The sequence below is a fragment of the Panicum virgatum genome, chromosome 7K, assembly GCF_016808335.1.
Source record: "Panicum virgatum strain AP13 chromosome 7K, P.virgatum_v5, whole genome shotgun sequence".
In the NCBI taxonomy this organism is placed as follows: Eukaryota; Viridiplantae; Streptophyta; class Magnoliopsida; order Poales; family Poaceae; genus Panicum; species Panicum virgatum.
In genome coordinates this window covers 23,227,958-23,250,983 of record NC_053142.1, presented here as the reverse complement: position 1 = coordinate 23,250,983, position 23,026 = coordinate 23,227,958, and the positions used below count along the sequence as shown (strand labels likewise).

General features: G+C 53.5%; 1 protein-coding gene across 1 annotated transcript; it reads right to left on the bottom strand.

Moving 5' to 3' along the window:
• Window positions 1-4,446: 4,446 nt before the first annotated feature.
• On the bottom strand, window positions 4,447-11,131 carry LOC120640021 (probable aldo-keto reductase 2). Its single transcript, XM_039915922.1, has 6 exons — window positions 11,127-11,131; window positions 10,579-10,705; window positions 5,714-5,749; window positions 5,532-5,668; window positions 5,339-5,441; window positions 4,447-5,026 (listed from the first exon to the last, which is right to left on the bottom strand). The coding sequence occupies exons 1-6, from the start codon at window positions 11,129-11,131 to the stop codon at window positions 4,688-4,690; spliced, it is 747 nt and encodes a 248-aa protein (XP_039771856.1). The 3' UTR covers window positions 4,447-4,687.
• Window positions 11,132-23,026: the final 11,895 nt, after the last annotated feature.

The window sequence follows — 23,026 nt, the reverse complement described above, 5'->3', positions numbered from 1 at the left end:
GTGAGCACCGGTTAATCCGACGGATGGGTTTGAACAGCGTCGGTTCAACCGGTGTTACACACCGGATGATCCGGCAAAATCAAACAGCAACGCCGGTGCAGTTGTCCAGAGGGAACACAAAATCGAAATTCAATGCACCAGTTAAACCGACGTAAACAAATCTAAAACACCGGTGTAGTTGTCCAGAGAGGCAACAAAAGGACCCAGCAGAGCACCGGATGAACCGAGGTTAAGAAACTCCAATACGCCGGTTAATTGCTCAAGGTAGCACAACAAATAAGTATCACCGGTTGATCCGATGCACGTGGAGCTAATGCACCAGTGCAACCAAGCGAAGAGTAGAAAACCCTAACAGGCGAAGAACCTACTCACCAGTTGAACCGACGCAACCTGACCACCAGCGTCGGTTTAACCGGTGACAGGTAAAAACTCTATTCGAGTACAGAAACGCTTTTCAGTCCGCGCCTCGCCCAAAAACTCGATGATCGAAGGATCAAATGAAGTCCAAATCTCACCAAAATTCGTAGGCATGATCACAAAGGACTTGTGAACATGTCCATGGAAGGAATCGACGAATCACTCCATGGTTTGGGAGGAATCGAGGAAATTCCGAGCAAGATTGGGGTTTTCTCTAGAACTCAAAAACTTCGATCCAAGGGGACCCGTGATTCTGGGGGTTTTAGCACTTGGCTAGAAGGATTAGGATCACTTCAAAGAGTCACACAATCACCCGTGTACCTGCAACCAAAGACCAAATGCAACCAAAGACCAAATGCACGATCACACCACACGGTTGACAATTCACTCATCACAAGCAGGATAGAGTACTCAACATTCCTCATCTTTCGACACCATTCACATTTCGTGAGTAGTTGTGGCTTACCTAATCCGAGCCTCCGAGGTTGTGTACTCCTGGCTTGGAACAAATTAATTGAAAGCCATCACGCCGATGAAGAGGAGGGTCGTCCAAGTCACACATCACCAAATGAAAGACAGGATTATGATGATCTGCTCGTATTCCTATGCATCCTGATCTTGATGATCTGCTCGTGTGGCATTACGTACAAAGTTCAGAGAGCTCTACAAAGAAGAGGGAGCGAAGTAGAGGACATGCCTCATCATCTAGTGGAAACTCGATGGAGGAACAGCACTGGAAGAGATTGTGGAAGATGAACTGCCCGAGTAATTAAGATCAAGCACTTTGTTTGGCGTATGGCACGCAATACTTTGGCAGTGAGAATGAACTTAGAACGGCTAGGGATTGAACTTGACACAAGATGTGTGATGTGTAATGGGCTGAATGAGGATGGGGGGCATCTGTTTCTTGGCTGCTAGTATGTGAAACATGTGTGGAGAGCAAACGGCATGGAGCTAGAACACTCCTGGCAGAGAAGGGATCAGGAAGGGAGGTGGTCCAGTGTATTCTTGATATGCAGGAAAGGAGCCAAATTAAAGTCGCAAGCCACGGAACACCTTTTTTTTCCAATGTTCCTTCTCAAAGCTTTGCCGGGCCATTTTACATGTACAAGTACGGACACAATGAACCACCTATGAAGTAATGGAGAACATCTCAATGCTGCGCTAAGGACTCCAATTTTCATGTGTCTAATTGTTGACACTCAAAATTGGCATAAGCAAGATAAAGGTAAAAATAGCCAATTTAATATTAATTCCTATTATTTTTGCAAGTTTGGCATGTATGACTGCTGTGCAGGATAGGGAGATCGTTTTGGGATATTCTAGACATGATTTCATCAATGAGCCAAAAAAGAATTCAAAACAGAATTAAGATGAGGTCAAATCATGAGTTTGAGTGCACTAAGATGAAGCCCTCGTTGAGACGATCCAAACAGTTATATGGTCACCTGCAAGTTTCCCTATCTAAGTAAATCCGGTCTGACCAGATTTGGTGACCGGTCTGACAGGTTTTTAGTAGTTTAGTCTGAATTAGGTCTGTAAGTTGATTCTATGTCAGTTTCAACATATTTTCGACCTCCCACGGTATAGACCTCCCCACTCTATAAATGTAAAGGGCCACGTCCAATTGAGGGGACACAACACTCAATCGAATCTATCAAATACATTTATCTTTCATTGTCTTTACCTTTTTTTCTTTACTCTAGCTTTTCCAACCTCAACATTTTGTTCTTCGTTTATCTCCTTGACGTTTGAAGATGGCCTAGCTGGCCTGCCGAGCCTAGGACAACCCAAGGTGCTCCTGCCCCTACGGGGTCCCTCCCGGGTAAGTGTTCATTCGATCCTTGTCGGGCTGCCTCGACGAGACCGGTCTGACCGGTCCACCATATCGGTCTAACCGATTGGTGCTGCGGCGCTGGAAGGAGCGTCGCTACATGCTACATGTGTGCTCTTGTGTGTTGGCCCTAAATCGGAGCCATATTTTGGCGACTCCGCTGGGGACCAAGAATTAGGTTATCATGGCCGATTTGTCAAACTCTAACAATACGACATCATATGAAGAACTACTTGAGGAGTATCGGCAAGAGCGTAATCGGGTGGATGAAAGGTTGTTTCTATCCTGTTATTGTAAAACAGAGCAAGGCATCATCAAGATAAATGAGTGGCAGCCACCATCCACCATTGACTTACTAAAAGAGATGAAATCCTCATGTACTGTATCTGATTTTCTATCCGACTATGTGAACTATTTGATCAATGAGGAGGATAATGAGGATCTAGATTTTGTTAGTGATGAATGTATTATTAATCCTTGCAATGAGGATCTACTTGTGTTGTTGTCCATAAAAGCAAAGATCTAATTCGGCCATCTCAAACCGAAATTATTGATACAAATCCTTCTAGTGAAAATATAGAAGCTACGTCAAGCGCTTCTATACTGGAGGGGGGGGGGGGGCAACAACTCAAAGATTCATGTCTTGTTCATGACTGATTAAGTTCAGAACAGCCAATCTTAAAAGCTGAAAATCCTATTCTAATTCTAAATAGTCAAATATTGGCTTAGACATCAGATCAAAAAATAAGTCTAAACCTAAGATGTTAAAGCCAAAGAAACCTGAGATTGGTGTTTGGAAAACAGTTCAAGCCAAAGGTCATAGCAAACATCAAAAGTAAAAGCCGAAGCCTATTCATAGAGTGCTTTCAGGTAAATCCAAAAGGGAAGCGAATGTCAATGTTGTTTGTCGACCTAAAAATTCAAAGCAAACAAAATCTGTTCCTAAACAAAAATTCCATGATCAGAATCGGCTATGGAGTTATTCTGCGATGACAATGTCGTTTCCATCTCATGGATCACATATGTCTATGCCATGTGGACCGTATGACAGCATGCCTTATTTATGTCCACCATGTTCTTAAAATTTATGGATGCTGTCTCCTCCTAGATATTTTTGTCCAGATTATATTACCTATAAGGAACCGGTAATTATTGAGTCATCACCTGCAAAAAATGACCATTTTCACCTAGATATCTCTCATGCCAAGTGGTAAGTGCAGTCGTATTACTCAGCACATAGATGTAGTAGGAGTTGAAGCTTTCCTTTATTGTATTACTTAGCACACAGATGGAGGGCGAACTGAAGCTTTTCTAATAGGTTCTTTCCTTGTTAGATTTATTTCGCAGTTCCTCTTTTGTTATCTTAAGAAATGAAAAGCTCACTTCTATGTGAAATTGCAAGCATAAAAGTTTATTCTTCAGACAGTTGGAACAGCAGTACAGATTTGTCTGGTACCTTTTATCCCTTTCTTCTTTTGCATAATTTTGTTGGGTATTATGTACACAAAGTTATATAATTCCTCTTATACACATATATTACGGGCTCACATGAACAGAGTATGATGGAATTTGTAAATAGTAATTCTATATATTGTAGTCAGTGGCTGGAAAGTGATCAAACAAACATGCATTTGATATATTGTAAATTTTTAATGCTAAATATTTGACTTACTATTAACTGTACTATTTAACCTTGCAACGCTGAAGTAGGTATCATCGAAAATCATTAGTAAAGGACTAATTAAACTTGTTAATTGTGGTTGACAGAAAGTAGTTACCGGCTTTATTTCAAAATTTCAGAACTGGATTTCTCCCTAGGCCGAAGTCCCAATCGAATAATGTCATCCAAAAGACAACAAAACTTACCAGCTTGATACTCCAAAACCATCTTTTTTGCAGAAAAGGGACATAAGAGTTTTTTTTTTGAGGGAAGGCAGAAGAGCTAAGTTTTTTTTTTTTGAGATCATGGCAGAAGAGCTAAGTGAACCGAAAGATCCATGATGAACCAATAATGAACATATAGTGGGCCTTTATACTTATCTGGGCTAGGGCCTTCTATTATATTTGTTCCTTTCATCAAGAAGAGAGAGCCCACAAGAAGCCCATAAACTCTTTTTCTTCAGAAAGAAGATTAGGCTTATATTTATGGTTCATGTGTGCTGACAATGGTCTGGCCCAAATAGATGAGGTGAATCAACGTAGAAAAGATCCGATTTCACAGTTTTTTATTCAAAATTCAGTTCAATACTTCAATGAGCACCGACTACAATACAGTGCACATGCTTATTCAGAGCACCAGGGGTTTTAAAGTTAAATTACAGATATACGAAACCGGCTTATTCATCACACCAGCCACCAGGGGTTTCAACTATTTAAGCTTCAACTACACATTTAAAGGTACGGCAACAAACGCAGTTGAAGGTACATGTAATCTCGCTACTCAAGTTTCCAAGATGACAATGGCGGGGTGTCGGAATCCTTCCATATGATGTCCATAAGTACAGCGTTCCGGTCTCCCTGGACTTCACCTGCAGCATATGACTCCAGCTCAGCCATCTCCTCTGGTGTCAGCTTCACAGACAGTGCTCCAACGTTGTCATTGAAATTCTGAATTTTTGTTGTGCCTGGTATCAGGCAAACATCGCTTCCCTGATGGTGAACCCAAGCCAATGCGAGTTGTGATGTGGAGCATCCTTTTCTTGCTGCCATCGCGTTGACACGCTCAAATATCTGGATGTTCGTGTCGAGATTCTCTGGTTGATATCGAGGAATAAACTGGAGAAGTATGAAATTCCCGTTAGAAACAAGCAATTAATTAATCACATTTCTATATATGATTCTTTTTATATGGAACCATTATATACTGATATACATAGAAATGGATGAGCAGGATCCAAAAAGGTATCTGAGATCAAGGAAATGGTAAATACACACATTTTTAGGTTATGCTTACAATGTAGTAAAATTGACCAACAAATTCATGAAATATCTCCAAAATGAGTTGAAAAGTAAAAAAATAATGGATAAATATAAATTAACTTGCTAGTGGAGCTCAATCAATTTCCATAGGTATCAGTTGGAATTCACCTTGCGGTAGTCATCGTCGGACAGTGACTCAACCATTTTTGACCCACTAGAAAAGAACCCTCTGCCCAGTGGACTGTAAGCCACGATCCCAATTCCAAGTTCTCTGAAATTGTCACGGAAAGTACATAATTCAAAATTTCAAATTTTCAATTTTTTTACGGTACAATTCTTATGTTTCACTGTCCGTGAATACCTGCAAGTAGGAATCACTTCTTCTTCCACATCTCTGGACCATAGCGACCACTCAATCTGAACTGCAGATATAGGATGGACTGTATGAGCTCTTCTTATTGTGGATGAGGATGGTTCAGATAACCCGATATATTTTATCTTCCCTTCATCGACTAGCTTCTTGAGTTCACCGATATATTTTATCTTCCCTTCATCGACTAGCTTCTTGAGTTCACCAATCTGACAAGGAAAACATATTCATGAATAAGCTAAAAATATAGTTGATGCCTTACACAGTGCAGTACGGATTCTACGCAACCATTCGTGGCTTAATATTTTCTAACCACTCATTAATAATAGAGATGGACTTCTTCAAAACCATTCTCCACCAACCAAGATCACTGTTGTCGGTACGTTTGGACTAGGGTACCCCCTCTTGCTGTGCCAAGACTCACGTAGTTATCCATGGCTGCGCCCTAAGGAACTGGGCAGCCGGACCCCTGGGGTCCGGCTCCACATCACCAGACCAACGGTCCCGGACCCGCTTCCCGCTCAGGGATGGGTCCGGTGTCGCCACGTGGCCTGGAGGGTGCTCAGGGCCAAAACGGCCGGGGCCCCGGACCTCCCACCGGGTCCCGGACCCCCATATACTATCCGGACCCCTCTTCGGGAAGGGAGCAGACACCCCGCCTGGGGGGTCCGGATCCACCACGTGTCCGTGGCCGCAGGCACGCGCGCGCGGCCACCAAGCTTCCTCGGGAAAACTCGCCCACCTACCTCATTCAATACGGGAGACGTTAAGTGCGCTCTGCCACAGCAGAGCCCGAGGAGACATTTGCCAGGCTGTACTATTGATCGTGCGTTACCAAGGCACTCAGAATAGCCGTTGGCACCACCCACGCCATGCGTGACAGTCTGCTACGCCAGTTAGACACGACTGCTCGGCAACGGAGTATCATAACGCCTATGTGGTAGACCCAACAGTCTACGCCGCAACCTACACTGCCTCAACGGGCGCCTCGCCGATGGGACAAGTGAAGACTCCCCTCGGTCAGAGAGTCGACAGTGCGATGAAGCGTATCGAGGAAGAGATTCTCAACCACTGTAGCTCCATTAGTGCCTATTTTTTATATATACTATACATCCTTGTTGGGCCCACCTGTCGGGGTCCAACGCTTGTGTACGCGTCCTCCTTGCGCTGTAAAAGGGGGACGCCCGCTAGAGAAAGACTCAAGTCGAGGAAAGGACTTGGAGGCAGAAGATAGACTCATCCACAGATACAAGAACAAAACATCTCACAGTGGACGTAGGGTATTACGCTCCGGCGGCCCGAACCACTCTAAATCCCCGAGTGTTCTTGTGTTCTTGCACCATGAGTAGATCTGAGGGATAGCTTGCACTCCCCGGGTAACCACCCTCTGGGATTAGGCGGGTGCATTCCGCCACCCGACTGTGGCCCTCTCCTAGAGCCAAGACATCTGGTGTCGTCCATGGGGATGCGCGCAAGTGTTGGCCAGATCTTCGCTCACCTCCTGGCTTCTGAGGTTGAGCTCATCCTCTGCAACGACGACGAGAAGATGAAGGGTGGCATGGTGTCGCCTACGCCGCATGCCCTGACGCCGAGGCAGCAGTGTCCTCGGTGCGGTGGCGCATGGCAGCAGCGCCACCTGTGCGTCGCCACTGCGACACCTCAGAGCCGGCATGGTGGTGCGCAGAGGCGACGCCTGCTACGTGTCGCCCTGCGGTATCTCGGTGTCGGCTCAAGGTTTTCTCTCAAGCAACCATCGGGGGCCCCCTGCGGCGGCACGGCGTCGGCTCAAGGTTTCCTCTCAAGATGGAGCTGGAGCCGACGGCTGTGGCTCGGAAAGGATGTCCGTCGCCTTCCCCCTCGCCTGGCTCGGGCCTCCCTTGGAGCTGCTGCAGACAGGCAGCAGCCTCCACCACAAGGCGCGGGGGCCCTGTGCCAGCACCAAGGTGGAGCCGGCGAACGACCGCCCTTCTCCACGCTCCGTGCTCGTCCAAACGAGCACCCATCCATCCGCTGCGCCGGGGTGTCGGGCTGGCTCCCATCGGCAGCTGGCAGCAGCAGGGCCACTCCCATTCAAAGCCAAATTAGTTGTTCTCATGCAAACTAAGCATGAAACAGTTCTTGTGCAAAGGAGGGCCCTGCAAGCTCCCGAGGTGATGCTGGATGATGCTGTATAAGCATGTCCAGACCGCCTTCACCCCCAACAACTAAGGAATCTCCAAGGTGGCAGTTCTACTCCGACCAGGGGCGTGCATGCCTCACAGGGCGACGACTGAAGGTTAACATTAGATAGGATTGAGTGTATTTCTCCTTTGTAATAATGTGGTGCCTACGTGTGGTCAAGAGCGGTAAAGGTCCACCCTTGTAAACCCGACCTCTGGCTTCATCGCACAAACAGGCGACACCAGCAAGTGGTCCAGAGCGGTAGAGGTCCGCCCTCGTAATCCCGACCTCTGATGTACACCACAAATCAAGAAATAAAGGAGATTTGCTTCCTCAGTCTTATCTTTACATTAACTTAACCGCACTCATCTGATCAGCTTGCATTTTTCCTTCTCCCATGTGGAATCCTTTTTTCGCTAACGATCCAAATTGAGTTAATGGCTAGTGGTCCGGTTGTAATACCCCTTCTAACTGGAAGGCGGTTCTAACTCCTAGGGACCTGCTCCGGAGAAGTGGTGCTTGTATCCTGGGGTGGAGAAGTTCTGCGTAGCCGCTTAGCCTGGTAATGTACCCTAAGCCTACGCACTTCACTGCCCTGTTACGAGTACTCTAGTATCCGATGCTGTCGAACCTAGAGGTTTGGACTCCTTTCTAGTATAAGGCTTGGTTTCCTATGCCATACCACGAGGTCTGGATACGTATCTCGATGGATCAATAGCGACAGCTCAAGTCCACTCTGGTGGCCCGCTCCGGCGGAGACCGCTCGCCACGGTCGCTCAAGTCCACTCCGGTGGCCCGCTCCGGCGGAGACCGCTTGCCACGGTCGCTCAAGTCCACTCTGGTGGCCCGCTCCAGCGGAGACCGCTCGCCACGGTCGCCCAAGTCCACTCCGGTGGCCCGCTCCAGCGGAGATTGCTCGCCACGGTCGCCCAAGTCCACTCCGGTGGCCCGCTCCGGCGGAGACCGCTCGCCACGGTCGTCTAGAGCCGGGTCCGGGGAAGTGGTGCTTGCTCCCTGGGCAGTTCGAGGTCCGTGCAGCCGCTTAGCTTGTTTCCGTACCCTAAGCCTGCACCTTCGCCGCCCTATGGAGAGCACTCCAGTACCTGAACCTGGCAGCAAAGTGCTACGGCCTTGAAAGGGTCCGGAGATTGTGTCACGATAATGGCCCCACCTGCGGATTCGTACCTCCCCCGAGGTGGGCCTGGGGGCCACTGTCGGTACCTCTGGACTAGGGTACCCCCTCTTGCTGTGCCAAGACTCGCGTAGTTATCCATGGCTGCGTCCTAAGGAACTGGGCAGTCGGACCCCTAGGGTCCGGCTCCACATCACCAGACTAACGGTCCCGGACCCGCTTCCCGCTCAGGGATGGGTCCGGTGTCGCCACGTGGCCCGGAGGGTGCTCAGGGCCAAAACGGCCGGGGGCCCCGGACCTCCCACCGGGTCTCGGACCCCCATATACTATCCGGACCCCTCTCCGGGAAGGGAGTAGACACCCCGCTTGGGAGGGTCCGGAGCCACCACGTGTCCGCGGGCGCAGGCACGCGCGCGCGCGGCCACCAAGCTTTCTCGGGAAAACTCGCCCACCTACCTCATTCAATATGGGAGACGTTAAGTGCGCTCTGCCATAGCAGAGCCCGAGGAGACATTTGCCAGGCTGTACTGTTGATCGTGGATTACCAAGGCACTCAGAACAGCTGTTGGCACCACCCACGCCACGCGTGACAGTCTGCTACGCCAGTTAGACACGACTGCTCGGCAACGGAGTATCATAACGCCTATGTGGTAGACCCAACAGTCTACGCCGCAACCTACACTGTCTCAACGGGCGCCTCGCCAATGGGACAAGTGAAGACTCCCTTCGGTCAGAGAGTCGACAGTGCGATGAAGCATATCAAGGAAGAGATTCTCAACCACTGTAGCTCCATTAGTGTCTATTTTTTATATATACTATACATCCTTGTTGGGCCCACCTATCGGGGTCCAACGCCTGTGTACGCGTCCTCCTTGTGCTATAAAAGGGGGACGCCCGCTAGAGAAAGACTCAAGTCGGGGAAAGGACTTGGAGGCAGAGGATAGACTCATCCACAGATATAAGAACAAAACATCTCACAGTGGACGTAGGGTATTACGCTCCGGCGGCCCGAACCACTCTAAATCCCCGAGTGTTCTTGTGTTTTTGCCCCATGAGTAGATCTGAGGGATAGCTTGTACTCCCCGGGTAACCACCCTCTGGGATTAGGCGGGTGCATTCAGCCACCCGGCTGTGGCCCTCTCCTAGAGCCACGACAACTATCATAGTATCACTGTGGAGCTAGTATTCCCCTGACTTTCAACCTTGATGCTCACAAGTCACAGCTATTAAACTAATGAGAAATCAAATAGTGGCCGGAGAAGGTCGTCCCCTCACCTTGACCTTCTCTGTTATTTCAGAGGTTTCTTGCAAGCTTTGGCAATACAACCTATAACACTCCTTTGATAATTTTCAGAGCAAAGTCAGCAGATGGGTGAGTGATGATCAGATTAAGCAAGGGCTGAATTCCCTCATCATCCCCCGAGCATAGCGATCATATAGAAACATCTAAATTGTTCCATTTTCAATTGTACTTCCCCGAGCTAAGCAACTGCCTTGCTGCCTGCTGCAGAGGAATCGAAGCAGTTCTTAATTTGAAGTTTGTTGGGGGCAAAAGGGCTATCCTTTTTTACTGCCGTTGGAGCCCTGATAAGTATTTAGGTCAGGTCAGGTTCTTAATTTCTTTTTTATCGTGAATGTAATCCTGGAACGTAGCGTGTGTCATATATAGTGTCAAACTTTTCTTCTTCGTTTTCTATTAGTGCAGTGGCATGCTGCTATTCCGATCGAGATAAAAAAAATACTCACCGTGACCTCGATGGGCACCTTCTTGTCGACACGGTGCTGGAAGTAGAGGTCAATGCAATCGACACTTAATTTTCCTCCAACCGTCCGCAATCGTCGCCACCTTCTCAGATCTCTGACGCCTGGACCTCTTCGGTGCCATTCGGAAGGTCACAAGCCGCTTCTCACGCATATGCTCGGGGGCTGAGAAATCAAGAGAAGACAGAAGGTTGAGGAGTTGGTCTCAGACAAGAGCAAATGAAAACGCAGATCGGATCACCACTGTTAAATAATCAAGACAATGGCATTTTCGGAAATACTAGAAAAACCAAAGGTCACATAGAATGCCTCGGTTTGGGATCCTTAACCCTAAATCGAGGGATTTCAAGTCAAGGCTCAGGGGTTGCGAGACATATATCATAAATGGTAAACTTTTTTTCAAAAACAGACCTAAAAACAGAAATGACCCTCAGCCTGATCCATCGGTTCAAGCTAAGGCTCGGGGGCTACTCCATATGGAGCGCGAGCACATCACGCACCGTATCAGAAGGAGAAATTCAGAGCTAGAGCACCTCATAGTCTCGATGCAGCTAGGGAAGTACTCGGAAGACTACTCAAGGCACTCAAAGGACTTCGAACCTGTGCAATGGATTCCAAAAGTACTCGAAAGCACCCGATGGACATCTTCAGAAGTACTCAACGCCTGCAAGACTCGACTACGAAGAGCTCGGGGGCTTGTCAGACCTGGGGCAGCATGACTGCTCACGGTCATCAAATATTCTAGAGTAGGGAATACTGCATAGGCACGCCCTACCTCTACTGTAACTACTCGTACAGCTGTAGAACTAGCCTAAGTACAAGGAAAGTACCCGACTCACTCGAAGTAGGACTCTAAACGTACTCGGCTAGGACTTTCCATGTAACCCTGTTCCCCCAGACTATATAAGGGGGAGCAGGGACCCCTCCAAAAGATCGAACAATACCAGAGGGAATACAAACCACCACACATGACGTAGGGTATTACGCTCCGGCGGCCCGAACATATCTAAATCCTTGTGTTCCTTGCACCATCGCATTCTGATCTCGGCGAGTCCCTACTCATAACCACTCTCCTTGGGATACCCCTCGGAGAACCCGACGGCAAAACACTGACACTACGGGAACATTACTTAAGTTGACAATATAATAAAATTCATACAGTCAAATATCCAGTTGTCCAAAAGACCAAAACAGTAGCACTGATATAAGGATAAGGCTATAACGGTGTTAAAGCTACGTGTCGGTGCCCTGACCCGGGGGTCCGGATCCCAACTAGGAAATATTGCGTGTTTCCTCGTCCCAGATGTTGATGCAAGAGGCAACACAGTAACACACGAATTTATCCTGGTTCCGGCCGTGGGGCCGTACGTCCAGCAAAGGGGGTGTGCGAGGGCACTGTATTATCCTGCACCCGGAGTGCTTGTAGTAGGGGGTACAAGCGTGGCGAGAGAGGGAGGGAGGCTCCCAAGTCTCTGCTAGAAGAGGAGTCGGTTGAGGTGAGTGCTCAGTGGTGCTGAGAGTGTGACGATGATCGCGAGTGTGGGTGACCATCCCCCTTAAAGGAAGCCCGCCTCCTCCTTTTATAGTCATAAGGAGGGGCGGTGTACATGAGTGGGGGAACGTGGAAGTCGTCGTCCTCCCCCGAATCGCGGGGGTGCAGTAGTCGAACACTATAGAAAGTACACTGTGGGGCATGGCGTCGGGCGTGGCAGTCGTCCTGGATGTCGTCCGTGGTCTTGCGGAGATCGCGCCGGCGTCCTGCCAACCCTAATAGGCGGCGTGGTCGTCACTGTAGGATGTTCAGTCCTCCAGATGTGGCGTTCAGTGGGCCCTGCAAGTCAGGGTCCTGCGTGCTCCAGCAGTGGCGGGGCACGCGGCGGTCCCGGACCCCTCTGGATAGAGTGCCGGTGTGAGCACTAAGGAGGTCCGAGGGTTGCGTGGAGGTTCCGAACCCCTCGAGGACGAAGGTCCGGCCCTCCGGCTACTTAGCGCCGGGCTTCCCTCTTGGAGTGGTATGTGGCGTCGCCGGATCCCTTCCCAAGCTAGAGGCGGGTCCGGGACCATACGTGTGATGAGGTGGAGTCCGGACGGCTGGAGTTGGCAGAATAATACGGGGAGCAGTGCCGAGGACGCCGTGTCCCGCATCGTAGGTCCCACAGTGCTGCCACAGCATCCGGGATGGCAGAGCAGTGACCGGAGTTGGCGGATGGGACTCCGGTCACAGCCACTGTGGGGAATGGTGGCCTGACACGTCTGTCCTGAGCACTGTGGAAGAGTGGTTGGCATTCAATGCCTCCGTACGACGGGCGGTTGAGCGGTAGGGCCGTTTGTCCCTTACGCCGAGGGGTGGCCTCGAGCGAGGCGGAGATGAGTTACCTGCTCGAGGGAGGTTCGCAGCCCTCGAGTGAGGCGGAGATGATTTGCCCGCTCGAGGGTAGATTCGCTACCCTCGAGCGAGGCGGAGATGCGGGGCGCAGTCGAGGGTCCCGATGGGAGCCCTAGAGCGAGGCAGAAATCATCTCGTGAGCCCGAGAGGGGTGCGAATGAGCCGTATGCTGGGCTTCTTTGAGTCCTTTCCTTTCTTCCAGATTGGAAGGAGGTCGTGGGCCTTCGTGAGCCCGGTTGCCTTAACAAGTGTTTGCGTTTTTTAGAGTGATCTTAGTACCCCGATTAGGGTGTCCCTAATCATGGTACCCGATAGCAGCCCCTGAGGCTTTGGTCGAGTCAAGGGATTCGGCCAAAGGGTAATTTGGCAATTTTCCCCTTGACGTGATCGGTCAATGCCGTGCACCCACCAGGCGCGCCTGAGCGCCAGCCCGACGGATGTGACAACTCGTCGGTCAGGGTAGTGCGTCTGTGGGGAGAGTACTTCGAGGCGCGAGCCTTTTTGTTTTGTTTGTTCCGGGGACGGGATGCATCAGAGTGCTGAGTGGGCCAGGGCGGATGATGGCTCCTGCTGCTCAGCAGCTGGTGCTTCCGTCGCGCTGTCCCGCGCCCAAGGTCTCGGCCCCGCTTTCCCTGGTTGCCTTGCGGCGCGCCGTTCGGGGGCGGTCGGCCTGGGCCGATCCTGAGCCGCTCAGCGTCCAGGGACTAGGCTTTATTTTGTTTGGTCTCATCTCGGCGTGATAACCAAGGGCATATTCCGTTCATGGAGGGTCGTGCCGTCATGGGCGGTCCAAGCCCTTGTCCTTCGACAGGCTTGAAGCTTGGTGCCTGACGCAGCTATAAATAGGGGTCGTGGGGTTCCCTTTCCTCTCCAACTTCCCTGATCTTTCTTCCAGCATTGCCTAAGTCTTGTAATATTTTTCTTTGCCTTTCGTGACTGGCCCCCAGATGGGGTGGCCTGGCCTTTTTAAGCTTTGGTGCTAGAAGAATGCTTGCGAGCGGCAGGGGAAAGCCGGAGAGGGCATGCGCACCATCCCTCAGCTTCAGTGGGATCAGCAGAAGAGCATTGGGCCCGTGGGGTCCTGCTCCTGTGATGTCCCCTAGCCTGAAGGGGGATGGAGATGCCTGACCATGGCGTTAGTGCCAGGTTTGGTGGTTGTTCTTCGTATCGTCCCCCCCCCCCCCGGCAACAAGGTTGCTCTCGGGGAGACGGTGCGGAGGGTGCTGTCCGCTAGCTCAACCCCCCGCGTAGTCTTCGGTGGAAGAGATGCTAAAAGAAAGCTTGCGAGGGGAGCATCCCGCTAGACCCGTGCGGCCTGGGGGCTGTCCCTCGCATCCCTAGCAACCTGGCCGTCGCGTCAGCCAGGTGCTCGGTGCCTTTCTTCGTTGCTCGCTCCTCCCCAAGACAGGGAAAATTGCCACGTAGGTGGCAATGTGTTTGTATCTTTCGACGGCTTCGCGCCGGTAACCCTTTATGATCTTTATTTGCATTGAGCAATAAAGTCCCTTTCTCCTTTACGGGGAGGATGACCGAGGGTATAGGGATGTACAGAGGGTTACAGCCCCCGAATATGTGTGAAGTTTCTCCGTGGGGGCGCGTCAGCGCACCCGCGGGTGTAGCCCCTGAGGCCTTGGAGGAGTGTTTGTACTCGTCCAAGGGCTATAAACATCGCCCCGCTGGGTTGCTTCACTGGGGTGGCCGTCCAGCGTCTTTTTCAGCCGGCATCGGCACTCTTTCAGCCGGCCTCGGCATTCTCAGTGCTGGTACAGCGACCCGGCGTTCAGCTTAACCATCAGGTGGGTACGCGTTGATAGTAGGGGACTTTGTTAGACACGCGGAGCTTCACAATCGACGGTCGTCGGCTTATTCGAGGGTGCGGTCTGAACTGTGGTGTGCGAGGAGCCCCCGAGCCTAGGCCCATGTGAAGGCGTTCAAGGGAAACCCTCGTCTTCGATTATGACCCTCGTCGCCCTTTCGCAGGGAGGAGGGGTAAAGCGCACCATGCTACCCATGCCCGTGCCGCGAGCTATGGCTGCTTCGGTGAGCTATTAGCAGGTAGTTCAAGCGGACGTCCGTGCCCCGTTCGATAAGGGTCGGCTTGCGGTCCATGGACACGTCCCATAGAGCGCTTGCGAAGGTTCGCTAGGCGGGGCTCGGACCCGTTCGATGGGGTCCGAGGGCTCGATGCTGTCCCTCGATGGGATCCCCCTACTAGGCACCCTCGACTGGCCTTGAACACTGTGTAGGATGTCTCGAACTCCGCGTTCGAGGGTGGCTTGTATGGCACATCCATGCAGTCCCTGATTCTAGTGATCTGGAGCGCCTGTCGAACCGCCGACGGGCCAGGCTTTGAACCCCTGATCAGTAAGGCCTCGGAATGCGATCCCTTCGAGGGTGAAGAGACCCCGGAAGGAATATTCCGTCATGATTCGAGAACGACGTGGAGTTGCGAATCACGCGCGCGGGTCTTCTGCTGGTTGTGGGCGATGTGGCCCGATTCGTGCGGTGCGGCGCGGGCGCGCCTTTTCAGGCGGCAGCCTCGGGCAGACGAAGCGGCGTGGGCGGTGGCTAACGCGTGGGAGACTCTGCAGCCACGGGGCCCGGCCATCAGCGACAGCGAAATCTACCGCATTCAATGCGGTAGATTCGGGTTGTGGCGGCGGACCCGCCCGTCGTGGTGAATAAAAACGAAGAGGAAGGGGTTGTTTAGGCTCACATGGCCATTTGCCTTCGTCTCGCTTTGCCTTCTCCGCCTCCCCTGCATCCTGAGCGCACAGCCAAGAGCGAAAGGAGGAAGAAGGAGAGTGAGAGCACACCTTAGCCATCCCGGAGCCTTCATTCCCACATCCCCCCTCGACTCAGAGAAATGTCAGATGTCCAGGAGCCATTGCCATGGGGGAGGTCCTCCGCCACCGTGGCGGTTCTAGAGCAATTGGTCGCCGACCGGCTGCTGCCGCTGAACCCCGAGGATCTCCCCGCTGCCAGAGGAGACCGAGCCGAAGCCTCCCCGCTGCCAGAGGAGACCGAGCCGAAGCCTCCCCAGGGCTACGTTGTGAGCATCGTGCGTCTTCACGAGCGAGGCTTCGGCATCCCCGTCTGCAGGTTCATGCGGGCATTGTGTGAGTACTACGGAGCGGAGCTGCATAACTTAAGCCCCAACTCTATCTCGCAGGCGGTGGTCTTCGTCGCCATCTACGAGGGGTACCTTGGCATCGAGGTCCATTGGGATCTTTGGATCCATCTATTCCGCGGCGAGCTCTTCGTTGAGAACGCGTGGGGCCAGCCGAAGCTGTTCGCACGCGCCGGTGGCCTGACGCTGCACGTGCGCCCATACCGGAAGAATTTGTACATCCACAGCAAGATGACGACGAACAACGCCGGGTGGAGTCGAGGGTGGTTCTACCTTCGGAACTACAGCGGCGTGCTCCCGGCGCTCACCAACAAGGTACTCCGGGAGCGACCACCGAAGTGGGACTGGGGGGTGTCGCCCCCAGCACAACAAGCCAAGCTCGGAGTCCTCACCGATGTGTTGGCGCATCTGGCGAAGAAGGGGTTGACGGCGGCGGCCGTCATCGCAAACTTTCATCGGCAGACGGTGATCCCTCTCATGGAGAGGGCCCTGCTGATATTCAAGCTCACCCCGGGGCCAAGGCTTCGGGCTCGAGGACGGCGGTCGAACTGCTTTCCCGTACCACCGCCGCCCGGAGGGCGAGGTACGCGGTGGCGGAGTTCCCCCACGACCCCGAGGATCTTTGGAGGATCATGATGCGCCCCGAGTCGGGGTACATTTCACTGGTGAGTTTCGATTCCGAATTTGTTGTGTCTTTGTGCAGTCCCTTTCCCCGCCCCCTGACTTCAACTTTGTCATGCTTTGCAGGGGTTGAAGTGCCACTCCTCGAGGCCCCCGGTCCCGGAAGAACGCCAAATCAACCGCCTGCACGCAGAGAAGTTGAAGAGGCGGAAGGACACGGCGGAGGCGAAGGCCAAGAGGAAGAGGAAGCTGAAGGAGAAACATGACAACGCGTGCAAGATTGCACGCTCTGAGGGGAAGCCGCGGCCTGCCACGCCCGAGTCCACAGACGAGGAGGAGGAAGAGGCCTCGGATGCCGAGGGCCACCTTCTGGGGGACGATGGGGTGGCAACGGGTGCGAGCTCCCCGCCCACCTATCAGTGGGATGCCGGCGAGGGGGTGTCGGCAGCGCCGGAAGAAACAAGGACCGCGGCGGAGTCGTCGGTGGATCCGTCCCTCGAGGGGGCGGAGCGGGAGTCGTCCCCTCCGGCGGCGGGTGAGGAGACGCCCGCGCCCCAGGTGCTGATTCGTGGCAACGAGTCTGCGGCGGGCGCAGAGGTGCCCGTGCTAATAGCCTCGAGGCACCAGGCCAACCCGAGGGGGGCGCCCTTGGGGCAGTCTTCGAGGGGCGGCGTGGTGCCGCGGGCCCAAAGAAGCGGTACGAGAAAGCAGAGCATGAGCGCTCGATCCAGGTAAGTGGACTTGGACTTTATTTATGTCATCCATTTGATCGATTTCTCGATTCCGTTATCCTCAGCTTTTGTTCCTCGATCTCCAGCCCCGGGGTCATTGCCAAGGATGCGGTCCAGCTCGCCCCAACCAAGGCCCTCAAGACCGGGGCACGCAGTACGCCGCAAACGGCGCCGCAGCCCCTTCCTGCCGTGGACCTCATGGCGGAGGTGGCGAAGCTGCGGGAGGCGATGGCTCGAGGGGCCCAGGCTGCCCAGCAAGCTCGAGCACAGGAGGAGGAGGGCGACGCCGGCCAAAGCGGTGCTGAAACAGCCGCTCAGGCTGACAACGTCGAGGAAACCGGCCGGGGCGGTGCGGATGACGCCGCCCGGCCGGACATCGAAGTTGAGGCCGGTCAGGGCGACGCGGCTAGCGCTGTCTGGCCGGTTACAGGAGGCGAAACTGGTGGGGGGCGCGGGAGTGCCCCGCCAGCCATGCGGAGGTGGAGACCCTTGTCCTCGAGCCCCCGAGGGCAGAGGTCGAGAGCGTCGCAGAGGAGGAGACGGCGCTAGGGGCGCCGGGGGTGGAAGGAGCACCCGTCTCGGAGCCCACGGAGGCCCGGGACGAGGGTATCGTCGCGGTGGTGCCGGTGCCAATGGCGCAATGGAGCATGGTGCCGGTGGTGCAGCTATCAGACAGCAGCGAGGAATATGGGGATTCGATGGACATCGACCCCGCTGCTGCGGCAAGCACCACCCCACACATCGCCGAGTTCGCATCGGCCAGCGCGGATGTGCTTGATGTGGGGACGTCCGAGGGGCCTCATCACGGGGAGATCATCCCGTCCGGGCTCCCCTCGGAGTTCCTCCGCAAAGAGCAAGAGGAGGAGGAGGCCTGGAACACGCAGCTCGACGTCGGCCGCGAGATCCTACAAGCTCTCGACCGCGCCTTCCAGCTCCATCAGAGGACGGATTACCAGGTCAGCAAGGTAAATACTTTCCCCTGAAAATTGCTCGGATTCGATTTGGCTTTAACACGCTTTTACCCACACCCTTCCACTTGCAGCGGCTGAGGGAAATCTCACGCGAAAAAAGTGCCGAGATGACCCGGATGTACTCCCAGATGAGCCAGCTCGGGCAGCACAACGCCGAGCTAGTGCTCAAGAACATCGAAGCCAACACTAAAATGGCGGATCTGGGAGCGCGTCAGTAGGCACTGGAGGAGGGTTTGGCGTGGGCTATCGGTGAGCGGGACGTCCAGAGGTCCACAACAGAGCAGAAGGCTCGGGAGACCGAGGCGCGGGCTGTCGAGCTGCAACGCCTCTGGATGGCGCTCGAGGAGAAAGCTCGGGAAGCTGAGGCGCAGAGCGCCGAGCTGCGGCGCCTTAGAATGGCGCTCGAGCAGCAGGAGACCGAGCTCCTCCACAAGGTGGTGACCGTTGTCACGCTCACTGAGACCTTCCGGGAAAAGGGCGAAGCCCTCGAGGAGAAGGAGGTGGCCCTCCAGAACGTGGGGGCCGCCCTTAAGGAGAAGGAAAACTCCTTGTCCTCGCTCGAAGAGGCCGCCCGAGTCCAGAGGGAGGAGGCACAGAAGAGCATCATGGGTAAGTACCTTCGAGTTTTCGTCAGTTTGTTTTCTTTTCGTAGCTTACGTTGATTTCCTTTGCCCAGAGCTGAGGCAGAAGGTGGCGGACGAGTCCATGGCGAAGGAAGCGGTCCACACCGCACTCACGGCGGCGCAGGTGGAGTTCGCCAAGCTGGAGCAAACCGCCGTGAGCGTGTGCCAAGAGCTCGAGGGGGAGGGTGCCGTCTTGGGCAATTCGGTGATCAGCCGCCTGCGAGAGCTAGGCGGTCAGATTGCCGAACACGCCAAGATTACCTTCCACCTCGGTGTCTTGCGGGTCCTCACCGTGGCCTCGACACACAACCTCATGGATCTCCAGAGGGTGTCGTCGGAGTACGTCATTCCCGATGATGCTGATGCAGACGCTGCGTCGGCCATTATGGACGAAGCCGACGCAGCCGCGGAGGAGTTCACCACCGTCCTTGCCGGGAAGCTCGAAGCAGACATCCCTCCCATAGCTGATTTCGATGCCACTGAAGACCCGCAAGGGGGGATGGTAGCCTGTAGGAAGTCTGGGCCTCGAAGCCCATGTAATAGATTAGTGTTTATTGTAATCACACTTTGTAATCGTGTCGATGAATATAAGAAATTCGTTCTCGTTAACTCGACTGTGTGGCCCATCGAGGCCTTGTGTGTTCGAGCCTTTGTTTTCTTTACTTTATTTCCATGTTCTCGTATGCGACTTAGATAAACATCTGCGAGGAATTTTGCGTTCATAAGCAACATAGGCGTGGGGTGGTGAGGGGGTGCCATATCCCAGAGGCGTAGGCGGCCCCACGACTCGGCCGGCCCCGTACCGTAGTCGCTTACGCCCCGCGTCCATTTTTTCCAAGTATACGAGAAACTTAGGGGCGAGACGGAAATATTTCGAAAAAACATTGGCGATTTTTGGGGACGTTCGGGGGTTCCCCCCGTAATAGCCCCCGAGGGAGGCTTGGCTTTGCCGAGGGTAAAGCCAGGCGTACCTCAGTGTTCGTGTGCATCCGAGCCTTCGAGGGTCCGGAAGGTTCCCAAAAATAAACAAGTAAAGTGTACTTCTTTATTATTTCGGGAAATCGAAAATGTGAGTAGAAACGATGTACAAATAGCTTGGAATTCTAAGGATAGAAGTGACGTAGCTGTTGTATGTTCCAAGCGTTGGTGAGGACTTTGCCTTTTTCATTTGCCAGCTTGTACGTGCCGGGTTTGAGCACCTCAGCGATTATGTATGGTCCTTCCCATGGCAGTGAGAGCTTGTGGCGGCCCCTGTTGTCCTATTGAAGCCCTAGCACCAAGTCCCCTTTATCGAGGTCTCGGCGCCGGACTCTCTGCGCCTGATATCTTCGCAAAGACTGCTGGTAGCGCACAGAGTGTAGGAGCGCTACGTCTTAAGCCTCGTCCACTTGATCCAGCGAGTCCTCGCGGGCTTGCTGGTTCTTCTGCTCTTGGTATGCCTTGAGCCTCGGCGACCCGTACTCCAAGTCCGTGGGGGAGTATGGCCTCGGCGCCATAGACTAGGAAGAATGGGGTAAAGCCCGTGGCTCTGCTTGGGGTCGTCCTCAGGCTCCAAATGACCGAGGGTAGCTCCGTGAGCCACCTCTGGCCAAATCTGTTCAACTTGTTGAAGATTCTTGGCTTCAGTCCCTGGAGGATCATGCCATTGGCACGCTCCACTTGCCCGTTCGTCTGTGGGTGTGCCACAGCCGACCAGTCCACACATATGTGGAAACTGTCACAGAATGCCAAGAACTTCTTGCTTGTGAACTGGGAGCCGTTGTCGGTGATGATCGAGTTCGAGACCCCGAACCTGAAGATGATGTCGGTGAAGAATAGAACCGCTTGCTCGGATTTGATCTTGCCGATGGGTCGAGCCTCGATCCACTTGGAGAATTTGTTGACTGCTACCAGCAAGTGGGTGAAGCCCCCGGGCGCCTTCTGCAGTGGACCGACGAGGTCCAGTCCCCACACAGCGAAAGGCCATGTAATGGGGATGGTCTGCAGAACGTGCACGGGGAGGTGTGTTTTTCGAGCGTAGAACTGGCAACCCTCGCAGGTCCGCACGACGTTGGTGGCGTCGGTGACCGCAGTGGGCCAGTAAAACCTTGCCGAAATGCGTTACCCACGAGGGTGCGTGGTGCGGCATGGTGGCCGCAGACGCCAGTGTGAATATCGCGGATCAGCTCCTTGCCCTCAGGGATGGGGATGCATCGCTGCAGGACTCCCGGGGGACTGCGCTTGTATAGCTCATGGTCGATCAGGACGAAGGACTTTGCCCACCTAGCGAGGCGCCGCGCCTGAGCGCGCTTCGAGGGTAGGACCCCTCGAATCATCCAGTCAATGTACTGGATGCGCCAATCTTGCGAAGTGGGGGCCTCATCAACTTCCATTGCTTCGGCCTCGTCCGCGGAGGTGGTCCCGAAGTCAATGTCCATGGGCTCGGTCTCGTCCGCCGGGGGGTTCCCGCCGGAGGGCCCGGTGGTCGAGAGGCCTGGCTCCGCCAGATCCTTGAATTCGACGGAGGGCTTGGTGATGTCACGAGCAAAGCTGTTCGGGGGAACAGTGGTCCGCCCCGATGCAATCTTGGCTAGCTCATCGGCATCCTCGTTGTACTTGTGCGGGACATGATTGAGTTCTAGGCCGTCGAACTTGTCTTCGAGGCGGCGCACTGCATTGCAGTATGCCTCCATCTTCAGGTCGTGGCAACTAAACTCCTTCATCACTTGATCGATGACTAGTTGAGAGTCACCGCGCACGTCGAGGCGTTTGACGCCGAGTTCGATGGCGATGCGAAGGCCACAGAGGAGGGCCTCGTACTCTGCCATATTATTAGATGCAGGGAAGTGCAACCGTATCATGTACTGCATGTGTTCTCCGAGGGGTGAGATGAAAAGGAGGATGGCACTAGCGCCGATTTTCATCACCGACCCGTCGAGGTACATGGTCCAGCATTCGGCCTGGATTTGCGATGGGGGTAGCTGAGTGTCGCACCACTCAGCTACGAAGTCAGCCAAGATTTGGGACTTGATCGCTTTGCGGGGGGCGTAGGTGAGAGTTTCTCCCATCAGCTCCACAGACTATTTGACAATTCTACCTTCGGCTTCCCAGTTGCGGACTATCTCTCCCAAAGGGAAAGACGAGACCACGGTGACAGGATGGGCCTCGAAGTAGTGGCGCAGCTTGTGCCAAGCCAAAACCACTGCGTAAAGCAGCTTCTGAATCTGTGGATAGCATGTCTTAGTTTCAGACAACACCTCGCTGATGTAGTACACCGACCGTTGGACGGGCAGAGCATGGCCCTCCTCCTGTCTTTTGACCACGATCACCGTGCTGACCACTTGGGTCGTCGCAGCTATGTACAGAAAGAGGGGCTCGCTATCCGTGGGTGGTGTGAGAATGGGGGCGTGAGTGAGTGATGCCTTCAGCCTGTCGAGGGCTTCTTGGGCTTCGGGGGTCCACGTGAAGCGTTCGGTTTTCCTCAAGAGTCGATACAGGGGTAAGCCTTTCTCGCCGAGACGCGAGATGAACCGGCTGAGGGACGCTAGGCATCCCATGACCCTTTGTACCCCCTTTAGGTCTCGAATCGGTCCCATCCATGTGATGGCCGAGACTTTGTCAGGGTTGGGTTCGATGCCCCGCTGGGAGACAATGAAGCCCAAGAGCATGCCTCGAGGCACCCCGAACATGCACTTCTCGGGGTTGAGTTTTACCCCTTTGGCCCGCAGGCAATCGAATGTGATCCTGAGATCGGCAACCAGGTCGTCCGCCTTCCTAGATTTTACAACGATATCATCGACATATGCCTCTACGTTCCGCCCGAGATGGTCTCCAAAAACATGGAGCATACACCGCTGATATGTACCTCCGGCGTTTCTGAGGCCAAAGGGCATCGTAACGTAGCAGTACATGCCGAAAGGTGTGATAAAAGAAGTCGCGAGCTGGTCAGACTCTTTCATTTTGATTTGGTGGTAACCGGAGTAAGCATCAAG